An 11406-nucleotide genomic window follows, 5' to 3' on the forward strand; every position below is an offset into this window, starting at 1 on the left:
GGTGTGCTCAAAGGCCAGCAGGCGGGCTGGTGGTCTGCGCCAGATGGTTTGGAGGTGACCTGTGGGTGAAAATGTTAAATTAGATTAGCTGTGGATTTGTCTGAATGAGGACTGGAATAAACACATAAACCGACAGCACTTCTTGCTTAGGAGGAGAAAGCTTGAAAAGGAACTTGGCTGGGAGAGCAAGATTGGTGTAAGGGGGTCCACGGCTCTGTGATGATGGCGAGGGAGGATGCTGGGGGCGCCCGGCACTGCCCTTGGTGACCAGGCTCTCTCTTGAGGGAAACCACCCGACCTGGGAGCCCTGCCCACTGCACCACACTGCCCCGTGGCCACTCAGCAGATGCCAGATGCTCTCTCTTGCACAAAACACTAACGCCTTTAAGTTTCTGCGAGCCTCAGGTATTTGTGGAATCAGGGCGAGGGCTGGCGGGGCCCCTCCTGGCCGCCTGCCTGACTCGTGAGTGACCCAACCAGGAGGCTCCTCTGTGCGTTTTTCCCCCTGGCCCACACGGGACACACTGTTCCCGGCGTTGGGTCCTGGGGAAAAACGGTTCCCATGTTAAAAACACAAATATTGATTTTCTTTCCTCCATATATCTGCTGGGCTTCCAGGGCACCCTTTACCGCCCCCTCTCTGCACCGTACACCCTTGGGCCTGCCATGGAATGTTGAACTTGACCTTCTTTTTTTGGAACCCGGAGCCACTGCTGAAAACTTAACCTGCAGCAGCTTTCTGTGGCTCTGCTCGTGAGGGGAGGCAGCGGCCCAGAGTCGGCGCCTGTGTCCCGCCCGGGAGAAGACCATAGACCTGCCATTCAGACGCGGGCCTCAAAGAGCCGTTTCACAGGCACAACCGCCGCCGGCCAACGCGGCAGGTCTGCCCTGCTCTCGCGACCCAGCTCTGCCCAGCACGGCGGGGCCAGCCGGCCAGGGGAGCCCAGCTCCCGCTGTGCACCTTGGGCAAGGCTGCCGGGAGAGCATGCCGGTCGCCCCGGCTGCAGGGGGCAGGAATCCCATGGCCGCAGCTGGGTTTTGGAATTGGGCACAAAAGAAACTCGAACGGGAAAAGTCAGAGGGAGACCCGTTAAACTTCCTTCCTTCACACTGGGGGCGAAGAGGCTCGGCTCTGTCCCTACATGGGCCAGGGGGTGTCTGGGGCTCAGCTGCCCCATCTGACAAGTGGGTGGATGTCCTCGGGCTTGCAGGAGGTACAAAGGGGACGCGATGACAGAGTGCGTGACTTTGCTGTGTCAGGTGGGGAGGGGACAGTGGCGGCTGAGGACCGTGGGCAGCTGCTGCCAGGTCTGCTCTGCCCGGGGAACATGTTTTAAAACTGCCTGTGCGTTCCCTTGGATGGAGACATAACCTATGTGGAGTGAATCACACAAGTCTCCAAATGGGAGGAACCTGGCCCCTGGAGCAGTGCTCATCCTGACCCCATGTCCACGTCTGTCGTCACCTCCTCGAAGGGTCCTGCTGAGGCAGCAGGTCTGGGGCTCCCACTCCCGCAGCACGGGGATAAGCTGGGGGCTCAGAGAGGGTAAGTCACCAGCTCCAGCTCACACAGCCCATGAGCACAGGATTAGCTTTCAACCTGGGGGGGGGGGTGTCTCAGGTGGCCACGCCCACACTAGTTCTGCTCTACCCTGCCCCCCACTGGGCCCACATGGGCAGGAAGGGACCACTGCTGGTACGTCTTAGCAATGTGCCCATGTGTCTGCCTCCTCTGTGCTGGGCCAGGACACGGAGCTGAGCACCTCAGACATTTACCAGCTCACGGGCGAACAGATCAGACAGGGAGCACACAGAGTGGGGCACGGAGGAAGCACCCCCAGCTGGCTCCACCCAGCTCCACCCAGCTCCACCCAGCTCCACCCAGCCCCACCCAGCACGTGTGAGCAGGCAGCGGGGCTCAAAGGGCGGAAGACGCTCTCACTGGCTTTAGACGAGTCACTTCAGCTCTCTGAAGTGTCACTGTCAGTCCCTCATGTGGGAAATGACAGTGGAAAGAGGCGCTGCCTCCAGGGCTGACGTGGGGACGCGCTGAGCCGGTTCCCCGCACCCTCCCCGCATCTTCCCTGCAGCCAGGCACCTGCGCCAGCCTTGTTTCCACACAAGGATGTTGAGGCACAGAGCGGCCAAGGAACTTGCCCACGGTCACACAGGCAGTGTGCAGCCAAGCCGGGTAACCTGGCTCCCGGCCACCCTCCTGCGTGTCCTGCACATACCCGGGGTGAACGTGTCCATGGCAGTCATGACCCCTTCTGCCAGGCAGAGCCGGCAAGAGGACGGGTCGCCCCGGCAGGTGCCCTGCACGTGCAGAGGCCTGGCCAGTACCTGCGGAGCAAGGCACGGGTGGAGACCGAGGAGGGGACGTGTGTTTAATGTGGAAACTGAGGTTGAATTCCGGGGGAGAGGAGAGGGTTTGGGTGTAAGACCAAGGTGCAGGGCAGGGCTGGGGCAAGGCCACTGGACGCAGGGACCGCTGGGCTGGGGTGGCAGCTTCAAGTCTGCCTGGGCTCCAGCCCCTGGGGGAGCCACCCCACCCACCCGAGACTTCCTGAATTCCAGCTGTGGCTCTGGTTGCTTCTGCAGGCAAAGGAGCCCTTGTGGTGGCAGGGGCCCAGGCCGGGGAGTGCTCCCTCCCTCTGCAGGCACACACACCTCCATTCAGCAGGGCCCCGCCCCCAGCGCTGCCCCCACGTCAGTGGGGGGGGGCGCCTGGGCAGGGAGGTTGATAAGGCTGGGACCCTGCTGGCCCCCCACAACCGTGCCGCCTGCTGCCCTCGCTGCCACAACCATGAGGCTCCTGTGCCGCTCCAGCCTCTTGCTCTGCACGCTGCCGCTGCTGCTCCAGGCCACAGGCGGCCTTGGCCTCGTCCCCCAGGCCAGAGGTGAGGGGCTTGTGTGAGGCGGGAGACACTGGCCGAGTGGTCCTGATCGCCCAATGGGCAGAGGTTACGTGGGACCCAAGATGGGGAGGGGCGGGGGCAGGCGCAGGAGCAGACAGGAGACCGTGATGCTGATGGGGGTCGGGGTTGGGCAGGGGGCTCCTTAAGCCTCCGGGGCCTTCTGCGGCAGCTGCCGTCACAGAGCCGGGACATCTGGAGCTGCCACACGCAGGCTGAGCGAGCACGGAGCTGGGGGCCCAGAGCATGGGTTTCTAGGGGCTGCGCCAGCCCAGAGTTTCAGCCTTGGGCACTGGACCCTACAATGCCCAGCTCTGCCTGTGCAGCTGGGGACAATGAGGCTGGGGAGGGCGGGGCCTGCCACCACTCAGCCCCGGTGCCTCCAGGCTCCTGATCTGCTCTCCCTCCCTCCCTTAGCTACAAGTATGGCTACTCCCACAGTCTCTGGAGGAACTCTGAGAGGGGGTCCCAGCCTGGGGCACCAGCACTGGGGGTGGGGGCGGCTCTGCACACCTTGTTTCCAACTTTGCAGCCTCATCTGGAGCTGCCCTGCTCTGCTTGGTCTCAGCGTCAGAAGGGGGAGGGGCTGAGCCGGTGACAGTGTCACCTGCAGGCTTCCTTTTCCCCATTGGGCAGATGAGAACATAGAGGTTCCGAAAGACGCAGCGACCTGTCCACGGCTCTGGAAGCAGCCGAGTCAGGATTTGAACCCAGGCCTGCCTCACTCTACCTCTGTGAACTTCCCACAGCTGGGGGTCTGCAGAGACATGGCTGCTTGGGGGTGTGTTGGGGCCCACCTGGTCAGGCTGCTCCTTTTCCGTTTTTGGACACCAGCCGGCTCACGTGGGGTGTGCTCGTGGCGGGCACTCCACCGCTGGAGGGCCCACCCTGCCCTGGGCAGTGCCCGCCTGCCCAGCGAGCACAGCCGCCCTCATCTCTGGCAGCAAGTCTGGCAGGGACCCCTGGACACCAGCCCCGTGCGGGCCTCTGGCCTGCACCTGTGCCCACCTCGAGGGCTCCTGGGGAAAAGGGATTCGCAGGTCACCATGCAGCCGAGGATCGTGAGAGGTGGCGCGAGTCGCTCAAGGCCAGGACTGGCCCCTGGCTCTGTCCCCGCAACGGGCTGGGCCCGGAGGCTTTGGCGTGCTAGCCCCAGAGGCCACGCCCAGCTCAGCTCAAGTCCACGGCCGACTGCACCCATGGCGGCTCTTTTGACCTTGCCCCCTCCTCTTCGCTGTCTCCCCCCATCCCTCCCCCGCGCCTCTCCCAGGACAGCTCTGCCGGACGCGGCCCACGGATCTGGTGTTTGTGGTCGACAGCTCTCGCAGCGTCCGGCCCGTGGAGTTTGAAAAGGTGAAGGTGTTCCTGTCCCAGGTCATCGAGTCTCTGGACGTGGGGCCCAACGCCACCCGGGTGGGCGTGGTCAACTACGCCAGCGCAGTGAGGCAAGAGTTCCCGCTGCGGGCTCACGGCTCCAAGGCCGCCCTGCTGCAGGCCGTGCGCCGCATCCGGCCGCTGGCCACCGGCACCATGACGGGCCTGGCCATCCAGTTCGCCATCACCAAGGCCTTGAGCGACGCCGAGGGTGGCCGCGTCACGTCCCCAGGCATCAGCAAGGTAGGCGCACAGCAACCCCCCTCGCCCCCTTCTGCGCATGCTCGCAGCTCTAGCGCCATTCAGCGAGGTGGACCTTCTGCAGAGGGCGCGTCTAAGGTCCTTAGTCAGAGATGGCCGCTGCGCTCACCTTGGCCCAGCCCTGACTCCAGCTCACAGCCTGCGAGCGCTGGACCATCTCGGTGTAACTGACCTTGGCAGCCCAGCCCGCCTGGCCAGAGCGAGGGCTCCGCCCACAGCCGTGCACCATGGCGCTGCCTCCATCGCCCCGGGCACAGAACCGGATCCGCGATGACCCCTTCCCAGAGTTCCGCGGCGAGGACCGCGGACGGACGACAAAGTGCTCCCGCGACATGGCTAGCTGCCGTTTAAGTCCTTTGAGGGTGGGGGCGCTGGGAGGGGCAGCCATGGGTCCCCAGTGCCACAGCCAGCGGTGGCTGAGGGTTTTACTCACATTGGGTACTCAGCACCAGGCCTCTGAGGCCGGGTCAGGTGTCCCCCCCCCCCCCGCCGTGGTCCCCCATCGCAGCACCCTGGGCCTGCGGAGTCACCATGTGCCTTCCCAGGGCCCCAGCCAGGGGACAGCCTCACCCGTCCCCAGTCTTGAGTACGCGCGGACGAGTCAACACAAGTCTTCTGGGAGGTGGCGTCCCCAACTTACAGACAAGGAAACCGAGGCATGGTGCACCTAAGCAACTCGCCCAGCTAATCCGGGGCGGAAGTGATAACGCAGTCAGCAGAGTAAATGCCAGCCACTGCCACCCCTAAAGAAACGCCGAGGCGGGTGGCCGGGGCTCCCGTGAGGTTGCTCACAAGGCCCAGGAGGAGGTGCCGGACCGCACAGCTGAGTGAGCCCAGCTGGTCCCAAAGGACGGAGAGGGACGAGGCGATAGGGGTGTGGCTGGCACGTCTCTGCCAGCAGGGTCCTCCCAGCTCAGGGCATCGGCCTGGGGGTGGGGGGAGTGAGGTCAGAGCTCCTGCAGGGGAGGATGCGACAGAGGACACGGGCAGTATCATCCCGGGCTGCGGCTCCAGGACAGTGGCTCAGGCAGTGTGACCAGTCACAGCGAGGTTGTCAGTGCCCTGGGGACCCGAGCGGAGTGCGTCTCGGGGGTTGAAGGAGGAACCAGAGCCCCGCGATGAGCCTCAGCGGAGGAACAGAACACAGGAGCCTCGGGGGAGGGCGCAGACGCGGCACGTTTCCTCCCCGGAGAGGAGGGAGCAAAGGGCGGCATCTTCCGCGGGTTGGTTCCTGGGCCTCCCGGTGGGCGTGGTGCTGCAGGACAGGGCGGGGAGGCAGCCCCATTCGTTAGTCTCTGCCGCCCTCCGGTGGCCGCATGAAGAACTGCACGACGCTGGGAGCTCCCGGTTCGGTCCTGCGGGAAGTCCAGGGCCAGTCGGGTTCCCCGCAGCCTCCCGCCGCGCGGGGAGACACCAGACCGTCCTCTGGCTGAGGGAGGGGGAGACTCCCGGGCTCCGCGTCCGGCGTGGAAATGCCTCCGCCTAGTCACCCAGGCCCGTCCGGGCCCGTCCTCGCGGCCGGACCCCTGCGGCCCCCCGCACCTGCACGGCCGGCCGGCAGGTCCCTCCGCCTCTCCGGCCGCCGTCCCGCGGGGCTTCCCCCGGGGGCAACGTCCGAGGGCCGGCCTCTCACGCGCCGCCGGTGCCGCAGGTGGTCATCGTGGTGACGGACGGGAGGCCGCAGGACAGCGTGCGGGACGTGTCTGAGCGGGCCCGGGCCAGCGGCGTCGAGCTGTTCGCCATCGGCGTGGGCGGCCGCGTGGACAAGGCGACGTTGCGGCAGATCGCCAGCGAGCCGCAGGACGAGCACGTGGACTACGTGGAGAGCTACAGCGTCATCGAGAAGCTATCCAAGAAGTTCCGGGAGGCCTTTTGCGGTGCGCGGCGGCGGCCGGCGAGGAGGGAGTGCGAAGGCCGAGGGCGTCCGCGACGGGAGGGGGCGGGGCCAGGGAGGGGGCGGAGCATAAGAACCGGTCGGGGCGGGCCCGGGGCGGGGCCAGGGATGGGCGGGGCCAGGGCGGGGGCGGGGACTGATAGGTCTCAGCAGAGTGTATGGTGGAGGTATACGCTATGTCCACGGCGTTTAACGAGTGTGTGTTAGGCGTCTTCTACGTGCTGCGTGCTATTTAAGACATCCGGGGTACAACAGTGACCCGGACATTTAAAACGCTGCCCCCGTGGCCTTTCCCTTTTCGATGGGATTTAAAATTTTCCTCATCAGCCTCGTGAGCTCATTTCTCAGCTGGGCCGGGAGCTGGGGCAGGGGGGCTGCGCTCTACCCAGTGGAGGGTCTCGGATTTCCTGGGTGTGCCTGGTGCCCCTGTCGGGGAGGGCGTCCTGGCTGAGCCTCTGAGACCTGCGCCCCTGTTCTCCCCGCAGTGGTGTCAGACCTGTGTGCCACGGGCGATCACGACTGTGAGCAGGTGTGCGTCAGCTCCCCGGGCTCCTACACCTGTGCCTGCCGCGACGGCTTCACGCTGAACAGCGACGGCAAGACCTGCAACGGTCAGTGGGCCGCACCCGGGGCCAGCAAGCCCAGGGAGGCTGAGGAGGGGACCGGATGGGGCTGGGCCACTCGCTCTTCTGAGCCTCCCTGCTCTGTGTCTCTGGCCCAGAGCAGACAGAGGCTTTCGCGGATTCCGTGTCTGCAGGCCGGGCTGCCCTGAGCCCTGGCTCCTTGCATCACAGTGGGGCTAGCGTGTGCAAGGAAGCCCACGGTCTTGAGTTCAAATCTCAGTGCCACCGCGTCTGAGCCGTGTGACTCGGGCGGTAGCTGTTGGAACTTCAGTTTCCAGCGCTGTGAGATGGGACTGGTCCCGCGGCTCTATAGAGGGAGATCTGGGACAAAATCGCACGGTCCTCGTCAGAGCCAGGGGTGAGGCGGCGGCCTGCCGGGGGCCGGGATGGATGGCCCCGCCCTTACGCGTCATCCTGCGTCCCCCCCTCCTCCCCCTCCCCCCAGTCTGCAGTGGCGGCGGCGGCAGCTCAGCCACCGATCTGGTCTTCCTCATTGATGGGTCCAAGAGCGTGCGGCCGGAGAACTTTGAACTGGTGAAGAAATTCATCAACCAGATCGTGGACACGCTGGACGTGTCGGACCGGCTGGCGCAGGTGGGGCTGGTGCAGTACTCGAGCTCCGTCCGCCAGGAGTTCCCGCTGGGCCGCTTCCACACCAAGAAGGACATCAAGGCGGCCGTGCGGAACATGTCCTACATGGAGAAGGGCACCATGACCGGCGCCGCCCTCAAGTACCTCATCGACAATTCCTTCACGGTCTCCAGTGGGGCCAGGCCCGGCGCCCAGAAGGTGGGCATCGTCTTCACGGATGGCCGGAGCCAGGACTACATTAACGATGCTGCCAAGAAGGCCAAAGACCTCGGTAGGTGCCGCACCAAGGATGCCCAGGGGCACAGTGAGCACAGACCACCCGTGGTTGATCCCAGCGTCTTCTGATCAGGGCCGTAGCAGGTGCATCTGACGCGGGAGAGCGGGTTGGCTAGTCCAGCTCTCTCTTAGGCTGGTGACAAAGCTGGGACCCCAGAGGAGACAGGGGCTTGTTCCGGTGGTCATTCTGGAGGACAGGCCTAGGATCTTTCCAGTTGGGAATGTTGGTCCCCAAGAGTACATCAGCTGTTGCAGGGCAGCCCCACCATGGGGCGAGCCCCAGCCTCAGTTTCAGCTCCGATTAAGTGAGACAAGCCATAACCACCAGATGTATGGTTTTGAGGGTCCACCAAGCCCGCAGCACGAAGCTGCCAGCACGGGGGTCCATACAGGGTCTGACACATGGTGTCGCTGCCTCCTAGTCCCCACCGCAGGCACTGGGCCTGCAATTCCAGCGGTGGCCACCAGGGGCACAGGTGTTGTGTTTGCGCCTAGATGCTCCGCCCCCCGCCTGCCCGCCAGCTTACTCACCGGGTTCTTCCCGCAGGCTTTAAGATGTTTGCCGTGGGCGTGGGCAACGCGGTGGAGGACGAGCTCCGGGAGATCGCCTCGGAGCCCGTGGCGGAGCACTACTTCTACACGGCTGACTTTAAGACCATCACCCAGATCGGCAAGAAGCTGCAGAAGAGGATCTGCGTGGGTGAGTGAGGCGGGACTGGCATCCACGGAGGGGGCAGGTGCGCCGGGCTCCAAGGGTGTGGGTGGGGAAAGCAAGGGCCGGGGCGCCCTGGGGAGGCGGGCTGGCCAGCTCGGTTTGACTTCCAGCAGACAAATAATACAGAGGCTGGCTACACACACGGCGGTTCCCACTCCAAACATCACACCATTCTCTCCTAGTTGGTAGGAACACATTGCCCCCGTTTTACAGATGGGAAAACCAAGGGCGGAGGGGTGGAGCAACTGGTCATGAGTGGGGGGGCTGGTGCTCCCCGGTGGTGGCAGAGCACCGGCTCCGGAGGCAGCCGAGCCTGCATTGGCATCTTCGCTGGCACCGATGGCCAGGGAGGGGTTGTTTCCCTTCCTGGTGTCTTCATGCGTCAGATGAGATGACGGATGGGCGAGGCGTCTCCTTGGTGACACAGTGGCCCCCAGCGGTGTCCTGCGAGTAGTAGGTGCTCCGCGGGGCTCTGGTGTCTCCGCCCCTCCCTGCTGCCAGTCCCCCTGGTCCTGGCCCCCAGACAGAGAGCAGTCCCCCGCACTCTGAGCAGCCCCTCCAAGCTGCTTTCTCTTGTCCACTGCAGAGGAAGACCCGTGTGCCTGCCAGTCCATCATGAAGTTCCAGGCCACAGTGGACGGGCTGCTGCAGGCTCTCACCAGGAAACATATCCTTTCCCAGCAGCCTCTGCGGGCGGCCCAGGGGTGGGGGCACGGACCCTGGTGGGGGGAGGGAGCAGCTTAGGGGGGCATGGGCTACGGGACAGGCAAGGTGGAGGGGGGGCGTTGGATTCTGGCCAGATGGGCTGGTGCCAGCATTGGGACATACCCCGCTGAGGCAGAGGCTCCTAAAGGGTCCATGGAGAAACTGAGGCAGAAGCCAAGGCGTAGAGCAGGCGTAGGGAGGCTTGTTCTTTGCCAAGGGCCACGTGCATATTTATGACATCATTCTGGACTGCACAGAATTACCAGCTTAAAAATGAACCTGCCATGATGTACTGAATTTTCAATCGCACCTGCGGTTGCCTTGGCAGAGCCACACCCAGTGGGCTCATGGGCCTCGCACAGCCCATGGGCTGGACATGCCTGACCCCTGCTGGGGGCTGGACGCACCCACAGGCCGGGTGGACCCGAGGGCCCGTGGGTCCCGTTTCTCGGAGGCAATAGACTGACACCAGCCTCCGCTCAGAGGAGGGGCTGGGCCCTGGCAGCTCCCCTGGCTGAGCCAGGACAAGGCGGGGGGCGCCGGCGGGGTTGCCGCAGACACCAGGGCCCTCGGGCACTGGCTGTAGTTTTGGGGAAGTACCTCTCTGAGCACAGCAAGTGGATCGGTTTCGATAGAGGGGTACACCTGCGCTGGGGGGGGGGGGGCGAGTGAGAATGCTCTGGAAGAGAGTTTGTTTCCTCTGAGGGGAAGTGGGGTCCAGGTCCAGGGCTGCCCCCTCCTGGCCCCGCTGTGGCCACCTGCACCTGTCCTTAACTCCCAGCGCACTGGAAGTTGTGAGCAAGCGGCTGGCTGTCTTGGAGAACAGAATCGTCTAGGCCTGCTGCAGCCTCCCTGCCTCTCCAGCCCGAGCCTGGCTTCGCGAGTCCTGTGTGTGCCCCCTGAAGCCTCGAGTGTAGTCTAGCTTGGCCATTTCCGTGTGTGGGGCCCTGGAAGTATCAGCCGCCACCCCAGCCTCTGCCACCCTGCCAGCTTGGGAGTTGGGGGGGCGGGGGGTCCGTGTGTACCTGTTGGAGTGTGTGACAGCATTGGGAGCTTGTGTGTGTGTGTGTGTGCACACGTGTGTGCATGTGTGAGTGTGAGCATGGGTGTATGTCTGGGAGCGGGAACGTGTGTGTACCAGTGAGACCCCAGGGGTGAGTGGGACAGGGACTGCATTTGCAATTTTTTCCTATCAAAAGCTTAATATATTCCTATTTTTTTAGTTAACCCTTTCTTGACTCCACGTGCTGTGAATCTCTCTTTTGATTTCTCTATCCCCTGGTGACAAATGATTAAATGTGATTTAACTTGAGCCTGAGTGGGGGCTTGGGGCATCGTGGTTATTGGGGCACAAGACAAAGGATGGGCGAAGGCGGCCTTGTTTCCTCCTCCCAGGATCTGCACCCAGGACAGCTTTGAATCATACCCACTTTGCAGAAGGGAAAACTGAGTGTCTGAGTGATGCAGTGGGGGGACAGCTGGAGGGACAGGCCTGCAGGACATCACAGGGAGGCGATGTCAGAGACACAGGGCAGGGGCACCAGATGGGACTCCCTTGTTCATTCATTCACTCGCTCGTTCACTCAGGCGTCAAATCCCCCAGCCTAGCCCATGTCGGGCAGGGTGGCGATGCTGGCCTACGAGGCAGACACAGTCCCCGCCCTCTGGGGACTCACGGTCACACCCATCCCAGGGCAGGTTCAGGATGTGGCCGGGTTTGTGCCTCTTCTCTGGATGTGGGGGCTGTGGGGCAGCCGACTGAGGTGGCGGGAGGGCTCTGGCCTGAGCCTGGACTGGCCCGAGGGGCGCCGCCCACACCCCTGCTGGGGTCCTCTCTGCTGTTACCTCGTGTATCTGTGATGTCACTGCATCCCCATCACTCTAGGTGGCAGCCCCACTGCAGGGAACGCCAGCCACACCCTGAGAACCTCCCCCCTAGCCCTCAGGTCCTTGTGGAGCAGCGCTGCTCAGAGTGGGAGCCGCAGTGGCTTCGGAGGCGTCTCCCGGCACGGAGCAGTTTTGGTGCTACCCCTACACTTAAACCTGCGCGTG

At 64.0% G+C, this 11406-nt stretch overlaps 1 protein-coding gene across 1 annotated transcript; it reads left to right on the forward strand.

The window, feature by feature from the left end:
* The first annotated feature begins 2208 nt into the window (after positions 1-2208).
* Positions 2209-10190, forward strand: MATN1 (matrilin 1). The gene is made up of 8 exons (XM_051856774.3): positions 2209-2900; positions 4186-4532; positions 6202-6427; positions 6930-7055; positions 7513-7929; positions 8482-8634; positions 9236-9353; positions 10136-10190. Exons 1-8 carry the CDS (start codon positions 2252-2254, stop codon positions 10188-10190), a joined length of 2091 nt encoding a protein of 696 aa, XP_051712734.3. The 5' UTR covers positions 2209-2251.
* Positions 10191-11406: the final 1216 nt, after the last annotated feature.

This window comes from Oryctolagus cuniculus, chromosome 7 (genome assembly GCF_051225735.1).
Source record: "Oryctolagus cuniculus isolate XC-2025 breed Fujian yellow rabbit chromosome 7, ASM5122573v1, whole genome shotgun sequence".
Lineage (NCBI taxonomy): Eukaryota > Metazoa > Chordata > Mammalia > Lagomorpha > Leporidae > Oryctolagus > Oryctolagus cuniculus.

Excerpts from the sequence above, each read along its gene's own strand:
- MATN1 (XM_051856774.3), top strand. The coding sequence starts at position 2,252 with ATGGCAGTCATGACCCCTTCTGCCAGGCAGAGCCGGCAAGAGGACGGG. Across the intron at positions 2,901-4,185 it reads CCTCGTCCCCCAGGCCAGAG|GACAGCTCTGCCGGACGCGG; the intron begins GTGAGGGGCTTG and ends CGCCTCTCCCAG. Across the intron at positions 9,354-10,135 it reads CCTCTGCGGGCGGCCCAGGG|CGCACTGGAAGTTGTGAGCA; the intron begins GTGGGGGCACGG and ends CTTAACTCCCAG.